Raw genomic sequence first — 18791 nt, forward strand, 5'->3', positions numbered from 1 at the left:
CCACAAGTAATAACTGCAGTGATTTATTTCCCAGATGAAATGCTAAACCGTCTTGGAATGAGTTGGGCTGCTTCTGTTTGTGACTGGAGTTGTGCTGCAGAGGCGATTAGTCCTGTGATGATTGTTTTTTCCCCCCCTTCATTATACACACTAATATTTCGTAACACTTCTAGCCTTAATTGCAGAATGTTCTCAAGGAGTAAATATGTAATGAACCTGCCTGGGGGCCCCTCTTACTGGCCTGTGATTTAACCTGTGAAAGATCAAACTAATCACAGGAACATGTCAACAGCTAAATCCTTAATCCCTAATGCGAGACTTCCCAGCTTGCTTTGGGCACAGGATAAACCAGCTTATATCAATATGCTTTGTCAGAGTTAATGGGTTATTCAAGGTCTTCACAGAATGAGATTGAAAGATAATATATATTTATATTGGTGTAGCCTAGCTCTGTCATTTGGAGATTTAAAATGTGCTCCCACATTTGCAAAAGCTGAGCTGAATCACAGTAAAATTTCTGTCCTCCGGTGCATTTTAGGATCCTGAGTAAGCTCTTTTCCCTGTGTGTTGAGGTGGGATCTAACACACCAGCCTCCCTCATCACTCATCCGTCTTTCTCCCCATAACTTTCAGAAAGACATGCCTTTTCTTTTCATTAAAGCCCACTCTTTGGGACCGAATGGTTGCCGGCAGTGAAATATGGGTTATGATTCTGTGTAATCGTAGAACTTCAAGTCTGTGTTTTAGAGTCCGGAGTGGTCCTGGTGCTACAACTACTGCTGCTGCTATCCCTTTCCAGTCTTCTGATGACCTTCCCAGATTTACATCTGCTGCGGCCATTGACGGAAATGAGGCTTTTTCGGTTTAGGGCCGTGGGATCTGGAGTGTAATTCCTTGCCGCCCGCTCTACTTGCTTTGACGAACTGCACCGTGTCTGAGTGGTAGATTTGAGAGAACTTCTAGCAAGGTGCAGGGTTCTGGTTTCACTCAGGGACAATAGCTTCTCTGTGGAGGGCAGGTTATCTGGCAGCAGTGATACTTTTGTAGCGCAACCGAGATCTGCGCCGTGCACCCCAGGCTAGACTTCCATGTCATCAAGTAGGAAAGTGGAAGTGTAGCAGCTTTTGTTCTTATTTTTACTGTAATACAGTAAATCTATTGTGTAGCGCTGAAAATCAAATGGCACTGCACTTCAGTAACTGCGGCTAATGTGTCGGGTTTCACTGCTTTAGTCTAGACAAACCATAAACAATAATGGTTTATGTATTGTCTTCAGGTGTGACAGACAAACTTTACATTTCCTCCTGCAAAGTGCACTGTTGTGTTTGTTGTCCGGTAGCGACAGCCGCTAAAATGTATTCTGCATTTTGTATACATCCGGTGAGAGCCCAGCATGGAACAAATAAGTGAATGTGGTTACTCATTGAACAGATTTGTGTCGCTTGCTCGTACATGGCAACAAAGTCATCTGCAGCATGTACGACCTTTCCATGATCCACTGGTTGTGCATAGAGTGTCCAATGGAAAGAGACCCAGGAATGAAGGCTGGAAAAAAAAAAGGGCCTTCTGCTATCTTCCATCTCATCAGGTGCTGCATTGTGTTAAAGGGGAAAATAGGCCACAGCTCCAGTTGAGTTATTGTGCCTGTTTATGTTTTAAAGGATGTCTTATTGTGGAGTTGTTGAGGAGTGGTTAGAATGTTCTTTTGCCTTGTTGGAGTTGAATTTCAATCCATTGTTTGAGTAAAGAAAATCTTCGGTAAACATAGCTCACTGATGGGCCTCATTTAGTCAGAATACCATATACCTTACCAGAAATTCAAAACGGTACATAGAGAGGTAAAATAACCTTAGAGGTTTAGATCTTTTGTAAAGTAAGGTTATGTTTTCAGGTGTTCTTTGTTACTTTGAAAGGGCTGAAACACTAAATCAGCTTTGACAGTGAAGGTAAAGACGGGAAGTGAACACTGAACACGTTTCCACCCCAGAGTCCGATTAAACCCTGGCTTTAATACGCCGCGTACCTAGTCTTCTGAAAGACAGCAGACAGACGTATGTTGAGGCCTTTTTCCGCACAAACAAATAAGTTTGTGTATTTGTATTCGGTGCTGAGTCCCATGGATCTTCATGCAACTATGCAAATGAGATGTCAATGAGATGGACAGGGTTCACGCATCAGAGGAAGAGTCAGCAGCGAAGAAAAAGACAGGGAAGTCGGCGATACACAAACATCAGAAGGGTGGGACGACATAATTGTTCATCAAAGGAGCCGCAGCGTGCTCTTACTAGTTGCTGCTGCTTCACGTTAGCATCCAAACTGCATATGGTCCATTCTCCTGCAGGCCTCCTGTGGGATGTTTCATCCCTCCTTAAGTCGGCCAGGTCATTCTGAGGAGAAACGCTTCAAACGGCACTTGCCTGAAGGAGGAATCCCCTACAGAGAAGAGAACAATAGCTTCACAAATAAATCTCCGTGTCAGAATATTTTCAAGCATTGTTGGAAGGGTGTTGGCTCATCTTTGAAATGTGCTTCCCTAATCGGGTTCAGTCCTCTTCCTGTGTGGTCCACTAGCCTAGCAAACTAAATGGTGTGTTTTGGACTTTGACTTATTGTTAGTGGTTCGGGTCCTGTGGTATATTGCAGTTAATTTGTCCAGTTTTTGTAACTGCATCCCAGCATTTGTCAAAAGTTGTTGACACAGAGTTTCAGGATGTTTGATTTAAAATTTGCAGCGTGCAGAAGGGGGAGGCTTCCTGCTTCACATCCTCATTGAAGGGATCTTTAACGGCTCTAACCTGGACCATTAGGCTGTTTTCCATTGGTTTGAATTGGCTCTGTTTCTTAAAGGTCTAGCTTCTTCCATGCTTACTCGTGTGTGACAGATATGAATGTGAAATAGTTTTGCTCAGAACGAATTTAATTCACGCAGCCGACTTTGTTTAACTTGGTTTCAGCTCGGACATCAAATCCTAACGCGTCTGCTAAAATTTTCCTGAAATCTCGTCTTTGAAAAGAATCCTGATCAGGCTTGTCGCTAGTTTTCATCGCTCAACAACCTATAAAAAGAGCTTTCTTTGCCACTGGTAATAAGGCATTACATGCTCCAGTGCAAGGGAGTGGTGGAGTGTCAATCAGGATTGCACACAGTATATAACCCTCCAGTGTTCAATGAAAAGATTTTTCAAAAAAAAACAAAAGAGGGGAGATTTACTTTGTTTATTTTAGATTGCTGACATACAGTTTACTGTATCCTCTGAAAGAATTGAAGAGAATAACTTCTGATAACTTCTTGAATATGATCACGTATCGCCTATGCGTCTACAGGCACGTAGAATCATTATTAACTGACAAGCTGTATTTCTTCTCGTTACATCCGTTCTCACATATTTCAGTGGTTCAGGTTGCAGAAACCGAAGCCTGTGTTTTTGACAGGAGTTGAAAATTTAGTCGGTGTGCATAGTGGGTTTGTAGCTTGCTTCCAAATAAGATAATAAGAAAGCATTCGTGACTAAGAAACACATACAAAGCAAAGGCAAAGTGAATGAGACACGTTATATGAATGAACGCAGAAGCCCCAAGTCTTTGGACAAAAGGGCCTTTATTCAAGACTGTGTTGTCTTCTTCGACGCAAGCTTATCTATCTTCCTTGACCTTAACTTGCCATGTAGACACGACTTTGCGGCTCTGTGTCAACACAGCGGAGAAAGACATCTCTGTTGGCTATAAGTTATGAGACTGTGAGGTTAATGGATTCCTTTTAGCTCATATTGAATGGGGGGCATCCAATCATGCTTAGAAATGTGAGCAGAGAAACTAGTTTTGCCTCAAAATGGCAGTGAACAGTAGAACTGTGGAGCTGTCTGTTAGTACTACTGTACTGGCAACATGCTTTGATAATGTAGTCTCAGTAATAATATATGTCATCATACACGTATGAATGTGCAGAGCTTGTTGGCAAGATTTTAATTGTCCGAGTAGTATTTGTTTAGCATAAAAGATGTCGGTTAAAATTTTAAGGGATCCGCAAAAGTCGTTTTCTTTCACCACCACAGATGTCATCCATCACGACCACACTCCAGGGGAAAAAGTCAGCGAATAACCAAAGTTATTAAGATTCCTCCTCTGGAAGCCTTAAATGGCTGTATCAGTTCCAAAGCTAATTTTGCAGTTAGCCCTAGAATAAGTGTATACAAGGATATCCAAACAACGGTTCGTTCCAATCAGTCCGCAAGGCATTGGTGGTCAAAGGAACCGAAAGAAATGGCAATCAGAGGAGCTGCACTGCAGGCGAGGATAAAAGCCCTAAGTTCTTGATTGAGTCGTTTTGTATACAGGAGGTTTATCTCCAAATAGTAGGGTAATCCCCTGATGGCACTTAAGTATAATTTGGGCGAGTAAATAAGAAACGTTCCACCTTATGACAAAGCTCCGTCTGAATTACAACATCAATGATGATAGGGCCGCTCGCCATTGTACTGTGGCAGGGTGTGTTGCGAGGGAAAAAAGAAGATGTCAGCTCTTCTCCTGCTTCGGTTCCAGCGTTTTACAAGCCAACATCGCCTCTCAGGGATTTCATTAGCATCGTAAAACACAGTTTATCGCAGCCATTTATAGATGAGCTCGCAGTATTGTTCATAATGTTGTAGCACTGGCAGGGCTGGCCTACAGTGTTGATCCGTGATTTGTTTAACTCCTGCAGCACTAAAGAATAATATGCACGACGTCCCTTGTGTGGTACCTTTTCTAATTGCCTGGTAAGTTTCAACAGCACCAATGTTACGTTGAGCTCAGAATTAATTTCCTGGTGGGACTTTGAGCGGAACATCTTCATTACTGCATGTTTTCATAATTGAAGCCAGGGGCTCGTAAAGAAAAAAAAAAAACAAAAGGGAAAAACGGGAATTCTGTTTGCATCACTGCCATAAAACGGTTCAACAGTTATTGCATGATTGGCCACTAGACCATTAGTCAAGGGCACATTTATTAAGTATTTATCTATTCAGATATCATATTACAGCCCTGTCTCACTTAAAGCATCACAGATAAATGATCGATGTCTACTTCTACTTTCACTTTACACAACAGACCACTTCAGCCTGATAGCAGTGTGGCTAGGTGGAGAATGGGTACGGTAGAAATACCCTGGAGTGCATAGCTGGGTCACTGCCAGGAAGTAAGGATTAGCCCTCTGGACCTGCAGTATATCCACTACATCAACAACCTCTTCCTGAGCTGATTAAGCCGCCGTCTGAGTTTTTTTTTTTTTTTAATATGAATCCACTTGTTTAGTTTCTATCTGAGTATTATTGCAGTAATCGGGAATCGAGACGATTTACAAAAGCTTTACCAAAACCTCATTGGGTTTCCAGGTCAGAGGATGCACAAACAACCAAATTAATTTAAGTTCCACTCAAGCCATAAATGCTGAACAGGAATCGGTAATCACATTTACCTTTACTTTTACCATTTACTTTTTTCCAATGCATGTTATGCTATTCTGGTTTCTTATGGAGTAGAATTTCTATTTTGGACAAGAACTAAAGTGAACTGCATCGTCCAAGATTTATCCTGAGTTGCAAATGGTTGATTGATAAAGCTTCCAGACTGGGATGCAGGATTTAGGGCTGGAAACGTGATTACTGTACATCTGCTGAGCTGTTTAAATCATGTTCAGAATGGACAAAAGTGTTTCACCACATGGCCGAGCAGCAACACTGGAGCTATTGATCATTTTACACGTCCTCTTCAATTCTTTCAACATGGAGGTTATAATGGAATGATAGATGTTTAGAGTTTCCTGTTTCTTTTTTTTCTTTTCCCCCCCAACTCCAGAGAACTCTTGTCATTGTTAGGGCTAAAAATCTATTGTGGACCGTGGAAATAGTCGGGCTCTGGAGCTTTCATTCATGTCAAACGGTCTTTCTCTCCAGAAAGTTTCTTTTTGTTTTCTTTTTTGATCATTCTGAAGGCGCCTCTCATTCATTCTTTGTTTCTTGAAACAGTGGTGGTCACACAGCAGAAATACATGTAAAAAAATTAGGATCCAACCTTTGAATTAACCTTGTGATGAAGGTTTTTGTTATTTGCCGACTACTGTTTCCAAGGTTTAGGAATTAACCTACAGTTTAAAGTATTTTTAATGGCAGTGTGGATATAAACTAAAAATATATCTCACCAAATACCAATATAATCATCTCATTGACATTAGTTTATATTTTCTCTCTGCAAGTCGAAGGCTTTCACAGAGTTAGGGATCCAGTTTTTCCTGTAGATGAAAAGTAAATTGCTTTCACTGTTGGAAAGGTTTGGTATCCTGACACGGATTGTCCACTCTCCGGATTGGTCATGAGAGTTTTTAGTGTGTGTTTTCTGAGCCAGGGTCCTTGTGTTCAGCGGTGTAGCTGATAGCGAAAGAAGCGTCTAGTCTGCCAAGTCTCATGCCTTTGATGGCTGACGCAAAGCAGCCAGGCCTCAGGTTGTGTAAAAGCCTCTCTGTGTCTGCGCAGTGAGGGGGTGGCCTTGAAACAACCACCCTCTTCAGTCATAATCATCTTAAGCAAGCTCTGGACATTGTTTTGGAGCCGCGTTACCCGTGTGTGATGTTCTTTTTTAGTCAGGAACAGGATAACGCCCCACGTGTTAACAATGGACGAAATCTGAGCCGTGGGCTTTGGGGAGAGGTGTTAGATGAAAAACCAGCGCCGTTTTCTGTCTCTCTGTTTGGCGCACTATTGTGAAGTCAAAATACTACAGCACTCCCGGGCCCCATGGACTTGGCAGTGGTACCCTGAAGCATTTCAAACATTTCAGTTTGATGTGTCATCAGGAAGACGCAGCTAGGTTCTTCCGATCTCCGGTGTAAATTAAATCGGTCACGCTTTTTTGGCGAGTACAACGCGACATATAACCTAAAACCCTTTCACAGTGTTGAAAATGACGAGAGCTCCTTGGCCGTAGAGACGTATCCCCTGAGCTCTTTTTGTCCCTGACTCCTACTCTGTGCGGATGAGGAAGAAACTACTCATCATCGGATTTAAAGGCTTGCTGATGGGTAAAGCTAAGGTTGAAATGGTGAGTAACAGCTGAGCAACAGAGTAAACGCAAACCCTGGGGCTTTGGGAGAATATTCCTTTTATGGGGTCACTCCGCAAAGAATCCAGCCGAGAGCCGAGTTGCTACAGACGTGACTAAGGCAGTAACAGAGTTGTTGGCAGGGAGCGCTGCAGTTAGATCCACACAGAAACAAGTCTGTCAGCAATCGGGCTAAAAATAAGAAAGTCCTTAAGCAGAAAGGCCGCCGCAAGAAGCGTCTATCTCCTTTGTTTAGATGAAGTGAGGAGACCCAGTGTTGAGGTGTTTCAACCTGGGCCTGCTGCTCAGTTTTGGGAATGCTTAAACCAACAGGGGATTCCCGACACACAGCTGCTTTCTCTTGCAGGAATGATGTGTGAAATGTGTGGGTTTCTTTGGTTGTGGTGGTTGTTTGTCTTTTTTTTCCTCTCTTTCTTTCTTACTCTGCTCCTCTTTTCCAGGCATGGCTCATTGATGGGAGGGAGGTGGGGGAGGTGGTGGTGGTGGGGGCATTGAACAGTGAGTTAGCAGCAGTATGCTCACCGCCCACTCCCTCTCCAGTCTTCCTCTCCGGCTTCCTGTGGGATTGAAGAGGAGTATAGTTTTAACAGGGAAGGAGAAAGAGGAAGAAAAGGGGAGGTGTGGAGGGTTGGGGGGGACTGGGGGGGGGGGGGGTCTTGGCTAGAATTTCCCTCAATAGGGAGAATGTCTGGACGTTAAAGAGGAAGTGGTTTGAATGTGGAATGTTAGGGAATGGTGGTGCCTTATTAGAGTTAATGGGGTGGGTTGTGAGTTTTGGGTAAAGGGGTGGGACGTTGTGTGCTTTAAGTGGGACTTTGCCTAATGACTTCAGAGGCAAGAGGGAGAGTCACCTGATTAAAATTATTAACCGATTATCCGGGACACTCAGATGGTCCCGTTGTATGTGCGCTGCAGCCTGAGAGTGAAACGAGCGCAGCTGTGTTTAACTAACTCTAGTAAATCAACTTGGTGCGCAGTCATTTGTGCCTTTTTCAATCTGTCGTCTATAATTTATGAGTTATTTATCTCTTCTGTCGTGGGTATTGCCGCCGGGTGATGAATACATCATTGACTATGGAGATAAATGTGCAGTGTGTTGGTTATTCAAGGCAGCAGCTTAAATGATAATGATGATAATTAAAGATTCTCTTGTAAAGCAGGCTCCACATACTAAATGATTAAAAAAAAAAAACAAGAACAAAAAAAACATACATTATCCCATGGTTGTGGTTTTATTTTCCCACTTGCTCAGTTTTGTAAATCTCTACGTCTTGCCTGGGGGTCCTCAATGTTTTTCAGGCCAAGAACCCCCAAACTGATTAAGTAGGGACCCACTACCTACTATATGTGTTCTTTATTAAATTTTCCCTTTTTATAAATACACATCATTATTATTATTATTATTATCATTTTGCATTCAATATGAAGCTATTCCTTATCCCTTTACTAAAATATGTTGGATTCATATTAATATGTATTTAAAGAAATTTATATATATATATATATATATATATATATATGTATATATATGGTCTAGACAAATATGACGTCCATAGCTTTGAAAAAACAAACACTTAAAGAATAACACAAGAACCAACAATCTGACACACTATGATCTTATTTGGACCAAGAAACCAAAACAATGCTCTAAAAGACACTAAACCCTCCCGGGAGCTGACGGGTGGCGCAATGTTGCGTGACATTTCTCTGTGAGTGCGGCACACCAGCCATCTCTTTTCCATCCCACATGGTGATCTGACCCATTTTAAGCTGCACCTTGGTAATAATGAGAAGCAGCACCCTAGTTACTGGAGATAATTCACAATTTTTATTGGGACTGTTTCCGTTTTCTAAATACCCAGGAAAGTGACTACCGGTGATGTGGCGACCATAAAATCTTAATAAAACAGACAGTTTACTGTCGTAGCAATGACCCTACGCCAATATGAAGTGAATCAGCACCAAGTTGAGGTGACACGGCTGAGGCCAAGAAACAAATGGGAGTGACGGATACAGTTAATTGACGTAACACAGAGCTCCCAGATGCTATCGCCAAGAAACACTGAGCTTACATATCCGTCTGGGAGCATCGGGTGAATCCAGTGTTCCTCCATCAACACGCAAGCAGAAATTTTATGCTCTGCTTGTTTCACACAGCAACATTCGGGGTTGGAAAACATAGAAGAGGATTACAGAGGCAACCGGAGCCTGGAACGTCCACTGGCGCTGACCGATCACTCATTCTTTAGTGTTGTTAGCAACACGGACAAAATTTCATTAATCTCCATTACACTTGTGTGTCAGTGATCTAAAGATTGAAACCGGTTCTGTTTTTTTTAAAAACTAGGCATTATTGTGGACATCTCCCTTAGAAAATGCTGATCACAGTATGCAGGAGTGCGAGTATACATATTTTTTCCTGTGTTTGTGCAGAATCTAAATCCACGGTTTCCTCACGTTGAGATTGAGAGTAAACATTATCATGGGCCCAGCCACAGGTATCTGGAGTGTCTCACTGACTGGTAGAGAGCACTCATCAGCAGCGGAGAGTAAACATTTGCCTTTTTGGTCTTTATTTGGTCACTTTGCTGAGCTTTTAACAGACTAAACTTCATATACTGCGCTCAAACTCGAGCCGGGCCAACTGAGTGTAGTCACTGGGTTGGAACCGCTGAGAGGACGTGATGTGCTCAGTTGGATGCTTCGTGTTCTTGTGTTCTGCAGCTTTCCACTCCCATGTTTTGTCCCCTTTGTTAGCCTTAAGGGAAAGGTCACCCATGTTCATACATCAAGTGTGAGGCTTTAACACCCACAGTTTGACCCCGTGGCCGGCTGCGATGTCCCACATCTCGGTTAGCTAAACCGCAACCCTCCTGACTCTTTCTTTCTGGTTTCCTTTCCTCTTTCCCTTCTTTTAATAGTACGTTAAGTTTGATTTAAGCCGTCCCTGTGTCCTCCTCCCTCTGAGACAGCCAGCTACCATCTGGTTCAGCACAGAAGAGTAGCCATCCGAGCTGACCCTGTGCAAAGATCAACTTCCTGAGATGTCAGAGGGCCTTGTGTTCTTGTATTCACTGGAGATGGGGAAAGGAAAGTGTGTGTGTTGGGATGAGGGGGGGTGAAGGGAATGAGAGGGTGCGTGTGTGTGGGGGGGTATCCTCCAGTCCTCACAAGCGCCTTTTTTTTTTTTTTCCTTCTTTGAGGCCCCAAGATGTTTTCTCTAAGGGATTGATGTATCTCCCACGCAGAGGAAGATTGCATTTCCCCTGAACAGAGGACAGGATATCGGGAATTCTTAAAGTCTGTACTACAAAGTCTGTTTATATGCATTTATCACACCACCACAGAGTACACATTGAGCCAGCCAGAAAATATAAGATGAGGAAGTTTGAGCTGAATGCACTAAAAATATCAAATAAATGTCCTTTTTTCCCCTCCGTCTTCACTCACTGTTAATGGGGAATTAGAGGATTTATACTTTCCTGAAATCTGAACATTTGGAAGCTTGGTTCACTGCAACCACAAAGAGCCACAACTTAACTAAGGCAGATAAAAGATTGTGTGTTTGTGTGTGTGTGTTTTTCCTCATATCACCACCATCTTACGATTCACTGGAAAAGACATATGAGGGGGTTAACTATGAATTAGCTCTAAATAAGGGAATTAATCATGGCATTGATTTGTTATCAGCGGAGGAACACTGCAGATCGAGTTACGCAAGAGCCTTTGCCGTAATGCTGTTGACTTGGAGAGAGAAATAAACATGTCCTGTCAGTTAGCATTGTTAGCTCCGTTTAATCTTGTGTAAGTTTTCAGATAATGTCATTATCAGACTCTGGACACAGCGTAATTTAATTGCAGGTAGTGAATGAGAGGAAGAGAAAGCGGCAGGGCCGTTTCTGTTGTCTGCAGAAAGGTACAAAGCGTGATGATTTAAATGTATGGTGGATGGCTCGCTGCGCCAAAGCAAACCATTAGACCGGTTTCAGATGTTATTGCTGGAAAGTTTGGTTTTGCGTATGCTCGCTGTTTCTTCAAACGAGGAAAAAAAAATCAACAAAGTTTCATCCAAACATGTAAATGAGACCTCAAAATGTGAATTTATTGCAGACTTTGACTTTTTTTCCTTTGGCTAGTTTTGGTACTTAACATTGTAAACTTGATCTGTTTGGTTAACGTGTCTGAAATGTTTACTGCGAATTGTCTGACGTAATGTTGGTTTTCTACCCTGCTGGCATTTGGTCTCCCCTTTTCTCCCCAAAATATCATTACCAAGTTGTCATCTTTAAAGTCCCAAGGTTTATGTTTTAATGTTTGGTAGCCAGATGGCTTTTGTAATAAAGGGCATAGACTGACTAACACAAATGTTTGCTCAAATTGTAATTTAATACATCAGCCCTTCAGTAAATGTTACATTTAAGAAGGTTCTTAAGGGTAGTAGGGTCAATGTTAACGCGTTAATGCGGATTAATCCATCATCGTGATTAAGCTGTTGAAAAATTTTTGTGCAATTAATCCATCATTGACTGACATCAAGTATTTTGCACATTCCGAGTTTTATTTTCACCGAAGCACTTTCAGATTAAAATACCACATTAATGCGAAGCATAAGTTAGTCTGTTAGCATTTCGGCTAATGCGTTGCCTAGCTTGAGACAAACCAAGACAATGCTGGTTTGCAAATATCTGGCAAATGTCTGGCCACTCCTTCAACCACTGTTCCATGTGAGACACTATTCTCAGTTGCAGGCAACATTGTAAATAAGAAGTGGTCAGATCTCCTCTTGGACAACTAGTTAGTTTGTCTTAGTAGCTGCTGAAAGAGAAGGAACAGGGCCACAAAAGCTTTTAAGTTGTTTCAAGTTTTATTGTTGAAACTGTTGGTGTTTAATACACATGTTAAGTGCATATAATATATTCCCTTCTTTCTTGAGTCTGTTTTCTCATGCAAAATGAAACGCGATTAATATAAATTAAAAAAAGGAACGATATTTAATCGAAATTAATCCACAGCAACCCTGTAATTAATCTGATAAATTTTTTCAATTGTTTGACGGCTCTAAAGGGAAATTTTGCATGTTTTGAGCTCAAGAAACTGTCCGCTCACGATATGCTTTCATTTGCTACACGGGCAAGAAAGTGTTATCAACCAATCTAATCTAATCTTTACTCCAGAGTACATATGAGTATTCTACTGAGAGATAATGTTGCAAGGGTGCTGTTTTAGCATAAATGCAAAATTTTATTACATTTTAGTGGGTGGTTCTGTGTATTGGAGGGCAGCCTACTGCACGGTTATCCAGTGATTTTGCACTTTACGTGCACTATTTAAATTCTTAGAGTTCACCTGAAACACACTTTTAAAGCTTTTGATGGTAAGATTGAGTAATTATCCTCAATTTCCAGCTCAAAGAGAGAAATACTTGTTTTCTCTGCCTTTCACTTCAGCAACTGGCATGTGAATACTTAGCTTCAGTGTGGTATTTATTTGAAAGACACAGAGGGATGCATCTGCTATATTTACTTCATGGATAAACACTTTCTTTGGACTCGAACAATGAGCTGAATATCACACATAATAAGCTAAGGCAGTTTCTTTTTCTGTAGTTGTGCCGATCCCGTAGCCTCAAGAAACAAATATCTACCCACACACCCTTGACTTCCAGCACTAGTCCCCAAGTAAACATCAAAAGAGTGATATGCGACCGCACATTGCAACAAGCTTAGATGACTAATGATCGGGTTTATCGAGTCTTTTGTTTGGCTCTGACTGGTTGCCGATCGACACAGCTCTATCCAGGGAATTTTTTGTGCTCCTCACACCATTGCACACTCGCATGCATGACACATTCGCACGGTGCATGCACATGCATAGATCTGCGCTGAGGCAGAGATATACCAGACCTGCCACTCCTTTCTGCTGGAGTTGCCTCCTGGACACTTTGTGACGACAATACAGCTGGTCTAAGTGAAGCAATCGGTAATTAGTCTCTGTCACAGTATCAGTTACGTCACTGGAAACCCAACCCTTGCCCTTGCGTCTTAACAGACTACAGACAGCAAGTTGTGTTGCATGTTTGAAAAATGAAAAGCCAAGTTGAGTCAGGCTTCGTGGAAAAAAACACAGGATCCCAGTAATTCCCCTCCTGCACGTACTTTTTACTCATGGTGGGTCATCTGTTTCAGCACAAGCTGTGCAAATTGTCAGACATACTGCACGTGAGTAATTTTCATATGAGAAAGGCTGTGTGTGTTTAAGGAGGAAATTAATAGATACAATCCGGACTGAGTTATGAAACCATCTTTAAGATTTAACTCGTATATCGCCTGACTGCGTTTCTTTCCCCTGTGTTGCTCCCAGATGAGGAAGTCAGTTTATGGTCCTATCAGGTCATTTACCACCTGCAACAAAATTACGAAATCCACAACTGGACAAGGAGAATGTTTAGCGTGGCTGCTTGCTTGAACAATCAACAGATTTAATTTATTTTCCCTTCTTTGTTTGGCACTCAAAGCTTCAGTTGGTTGAGGTTTGTTAAGCCTTTATTGCCGACGTTCCTTGGCCTTAATTGCCTCATCGTAATTATTAACAAGTAGCAGTGTGGGAGATATGCATTTATTATATTGGGCATGTCCCATACTTCGAAACACTTATAGGAAGGTATTTATTTGCTCTACAGATACTTGTTTGGTGTTCCGGTGACATTTATGGCTTCCACGGATACTGACACATCTTAATTGAGGATGACGACAATAAGAACATGTGGACAATGAGTAATATGTAAAGATATGTTGCGACAACTTCCGTCGCATTTGCTACTAAAAAATCATTCTGTGCGTAGAGAAATATGTATTAGCCTACATATATGGAGTTAAAAGTAGAGAATAGGACTCAAAGGGTGACGGGCAATTGGCAAGTCTGTTGAGGTTGCGCGACGCTGCACTTGTGTTTTGTTGTTCCCTTTTTAGCATGTTAATGTTAGCCATATGAAATGGTGCAATAGACACAAATAACGCTCCGTTGTCTGTTGACGATGGGTGGTGACTCAAGGTGCATGCTTCTTGGAGAAACAAAGCACAGATTTCTGCTTGAGAAGATAAACTTGCTGCTGTTGGTGTTACTGTGAGACGAACGTAGCGGGACATTCTGACCTTACCGACACGCCTAACAGCCTGAGCGGTTCATCATCGTATTTAAACGTAGCGACGTTTCGAACGATAGTTAAACAATGTTTCTGAATTTCTTATCAGTATCAAAGTAATTTTCCAAATACACACGTTAACTGTCCACCTGTGTGATTTTTTTTCTTCGGGCTACTAAAATTTTTAACTTGCTAGCACCAGCGCTACCAGCTAAAAAAAGTAACCGTAACAGCCCTGAGCCTGCCATTCCCCGCGCAGTTGCCTGATCCGCTAGAAGAGGCCGACCTTTTGTCTGCTGCTGTAGCTACAATATGTCGCCTCAACAAAAGAAAGTCATTTTCACTTTAATACTTAGAGAGGCATTTGTATTTTTTGACAGCATTGAAAATCATACCTTCTGGATTTCTAAATAATAGCCAGGTATGCTTTAATAACTCAACACTGACAAAGCCTGGCTTGTATTTAATCTACGTGGCCTAACAACAAAACAAACGAAGCGTAATCACAAACTTTCATGTGGAAAATCAGATTTATTAATTTTCACAGCTGCAAACTCGCGGCAACCTTTTTGTTTATTACAGTTTGTTTCTGCAGTCTTGGTAATAATTAGGGGGCTAATTACATCTCACATGGCTCTTCTAATTAAAACAGTCAACTTGCTTTTTGCTCGTCTGCCTCTGTGGCCGGGGCGTTAGGCTCCTGGACTGCAGGGTTCATGTCAGGGAGATCCCTTAGGGACAAACTAATGAGGAGGAAGAAGAGGGAGGGTGGTAGACAGCTGTTTGCGTCTAATTCTCACTGATTAGGTTCCTCTCGCTGTCGGTGTGTGTGTGTCTGTGGGCAGGCAACGCAACAACAAGAGTAAAAAGCACAAGTGGGAGGGAAAAAAAGCATAATTTGGCTTTTGATGATATTGTGACTGAGCTGGAGGTTGGCATGTCTTTCTTCAGACAAGCAAATCAGACGAATCTTGGTGCAAGTGTACGGACATGCGTGTTTTATGTTGTGTGTGTTTGTGTGAGGTGTGTCTAGGAATTTAGCGCACATGGTTTGTCTTCCTGTACAGTCAAGCACAGACACATTTTGGAATGTGGCCCAGACATCCCACCGGCACTGTGATTTCTAATGAACGCCAGGAGGAATCTTAAGTTTTTTTCTGGACCTACAACCCAAATCATAATCAGCAACTTCAAAGAAGACAAAAATAACATTACTTGGTTTTATGTGTGAGCATTTGCGTGAAGGGTGACAAGGTATTCGACACAGCTGACTCCATCTCCAGTGCCAGTCAGAACCTGTCCGACCAGCTCGAGGTGACTGGACATGCACACGGGAAGATGACTTGTTCTCTCCAGACGCACATTCTTCCTTTACATTCATTCAGGAAAAAGCCTCTAGTTTCTTCATTGCTTTATTGTGTAATACCAGACGAGCTAGCCTGTTATCAATGGGTTAGTTCTTAATGGGACGGAAAACTCAAAAGTGAACTGATCAGCACTTTCTTTAAGCCCTAAGTTGTTATTTATTCATTTATTTTTTTTTCTCCTGAAATCAGATATGATTAAACTAGAGACTGATAATAATTATGAGATTTGAGGGATCTGAAGTTAAACCAAGTAAAGCACTCGCAACTCGCATGGAAACTGTGACACGCCAAAACGTTTCTCTTAAATACCACAACGGGCCTGGAGATGCTGATCACAGCGGTTGTTTTAACTAGCCTCCACGGAGGTGGAAAGATTGATGCTTCTGCCAGTAAAAACACAGCCATCTCGCTTGCTTTGTAATTCCTATTGTAGATTCATCCCGGATTGGTTATTTTCACATGAAAGCTGGCCAAGCTATGACTCGGCAGACTAAATTTACGCTCAAAGACACACGCACAGAAAGTCGCAAACTGAGACAGTGGATTACATAAGCGGTGAACCCTTCTCTCTGATAGCGCCGTGGGCTTTGGGATGACACCAGACCGTGACTGAGGAACACTGAAATGATTATTTTTGGTCTGTCTCGTAGTATGCCAAGGTATCACCAACCGTCTCAACCTTCTGGGCTCCAAAGAAGACCACTACCTGAACATGGTAAAGACCTACAGCAACTGCACCGTGGTCCTGGAGAACCTGGAGGTCACCTACATGGAGGAGCACCGTGACCTCTCCTTCCTCAGGGTAAGATCTGCTCGGTTATTAACAGTGGAGGCTAAAGATGCACATGACAGATAAGGGAAGGTTCCTATTATTTTTAGTTGTGTCTTCGGTGGTTTGATGTCAGTTTACCAAGTAGTCTGTCCCAAGATATCTCTGCAAGCTCTTCACTGCTCCTTTTGCTTCAGTTCACATAATTAAGATCAGTTGAGAGCGAGTGTGCGCTGCGTCGTGATTTACTATGTTTATAATGCTCTGGTTGGAGGTTTCCTCTAACCCCAGCTGTGCCGACAAGCTTTGAACGCTGGGCAAATGTGACGAGGGACCACACACACTCACATGCAGCCTTGCACATACAAACTCAGAATAACATGCGGCGGTTCCAAGGGTTTGTTACCACTGAAAGTGAGGATTATGTCTTACATGACGTAAATCTTACGCAAAATCACATTTCGTGTCACACTGACGTTTCTCTTTGGACAGTGGCACAAGTCAAGCTTTCAAATACCGGATGAGGGATGGTTTGAGTTGTGCCAATAGGCCAATAAAAGTCTCCTTCTTGTTTTTTTTCCTTGTGGAAATCACTTATTAAGCTGCTTCAATACAGCCTTAGCCATTTTATTGGCTCAACTGTTGGCTTGTGTGCAGTGTGCGATGGAGGCCTGCCAGCAGGGCTGAAGTAACTACTAATTCAACCATTGTGTGCATGTTTTGGGTAAACATGATTTTATCTGCTAATTTGCATGAACAGGTGACAAAGCTGAGTTATACCCACACAAGTTTTTGCAAGTTTGGTTTATATTAAAAAAAAAAGGTTAAGATTTAATTCAGTTTTACTTATTGTTTTGCACATTGGCTTCTTTAGTTGACAGCCAGGTTTTCCTTCTATTTTGTTGTGTTCCACAGTCTATTGAAGAGGTGGGAGGCTATGTCTTGATTGCCCTCAACACAGCATCCAGGATTCCTCTGCAGAACCTGCGCATCATTCGAGGTCATTCCCTCTATGAGGGAGGCTTTGCACTGTCTGTCCTCGCCAATTATGACAAAACTACAGGTCAGGGCACCAAAGAGCTTCTTCTGACCAACCTGACAGGTAAGTCCACTTCCTAATGACTTTATACCACTTTAAACTACAAAACATCTAAACTATAGTCAAATGTACCTAGTGTTAGTTTATCAAATTCACACAACCGTTTCTTTTGCAGAAATACTCAAAGGAGGTGTAAAGTTTGGGAACAACCAGCTATGCAATGTGGAAACAATACAGTGGCATGATATTGTCAATGCTGACAACAAAACCAACATGGAGCTCCCGATGGCTAGCAACAATCCCCTCTGTAAGTAAATACCTTTCACAGCACACGGCAAAGAATGAAAAACAATAACAAACTGTTCATGTACCTGTTGATGTGTGTCTGTTTAAAGGGCGTAGCCTAAACATTCTGCAATGTTCCTTGTCATCTGCCTATACAGGTAGAAACTGTGACTCGAGCTGCTTCAATGGTTCATGTTGGGCACCGGGTCCTCAGAACTGCCAGACCTGTAAGCTCAGCTCTGTTTTAATTTTCTTCTTACGAAATCAGCATTTTTTGGCACACTGTTACGATCCACATTCTCCATGGAGAAATTGCTTGCAGATCATTCCGCTGAATTTTGTGCTTTCCTCCTCTCCAGTAACAAAGCTGAACTGTGCACAGCAGTGCTCTAAGAGATGCAAAGGGCCTTCGCCAAGTGACTGCTGCAACGAGCACTGCGCTGCAGGTTGCACTGGGCCGAGACCCACCGACTGTCTGGTGAGACGAAAGCACCTTCATGCATCGTACGGGGGCCGGGAGTAATGAAGACAGAAATCCTCTTAATATTTCATACTACTCCTTTAAATCTAGATGAGAATCCTCCAACTAAACAAAGCCCTCGCTCAGCAGCATCTGTTTTTATGATCAGAAGTATTGTTATTGGTTTCAGTACCAAAGAGACGTGTAACTGCTGATTAAATCTTTCGCTTGGCAGTGCCGCGTTCGCAGCGTCTGCTCTCGCTCTCTGTGCAGCTCGGAGGCTTAAGCCAAGGCTGTGATAGAGGAATGCAGTGTTATCATTAGCGTGGGGCTCTGTTTTGGTCCCAGTGTACTAGATGGCTGTTGTTTGTGCTGCAGGCCTGTCGGGACTTCCAGGATGATGGGGTGTGTAAGGACTCCTGCCCGCGCCTCCTGCGCTACGACCCCAACCTGCACCAGTTGGTCCCTAACCCGCACGGAAAGTACAACTTCGGGGCCACCTGTGTCAAAAGCTGCCCACGTAAGAACGGCCGTAAATGAAGGAAGTGGTTCAGGCAGTTTTTATTGAACTTTTAGTCCTTATAGACACATATATATTTATTACCTTACATAAAAGCACGTACAGTCAAGCTAAATAA

General features: G+C 42.4%; 1 protein-coding gene across 1 annotated transcript in view; it reads left to right on the forward strand.

Annotated features, from left to right (window-relative positions):
• The window catches only part of egfra (epidermal growth factor receptor a (erythroblastic leukemia viral (v-erb-b) oncogene homolog, avian)), a 39985-nt gene that overhangs the window by 4446 nt on the left and 16748 nt on the right, over positions 1–18791 (forward strand). Inside the window, exons 2-7 of the mRNA XM_047589119.1 lie at positions 16251–16402; positions 17285–17471; positions 17584–17715; positions 17852–17920; positions 18053–18171; positions 18532–18673. Coding sequence (XP_047445075.1) covers positions 16251–16402; positions 17285–17471; positions 17584–17715; positions 17852–17920; positions 18053–18171; positions 18532–18673 — 801 coding nt within the window. The remainder of the gene's footprint in view (positions 1–16250; positions 16403–17284; positions 17472–17583; positions 17716–17851; positions 17921–18052; positions 18172–18531; positions 18674–18791) is intronic.

The sequence above is a fragment of the Mugil cephalus genome, chromosome 7 (genome assembly GCF_022458985.1).
Source record: "Mugil cephalus isolate CIBA_MC_2020 chromosome 7, CIBA_Mcephalus_1.1, whole genome shotgun sequence".
Lineage (NCBI taxonomy): Eukaryota > Metazoa > Chordata > Actinopteri > Mugiliformes > Mugilidae > Mugil > Mugil cephalus.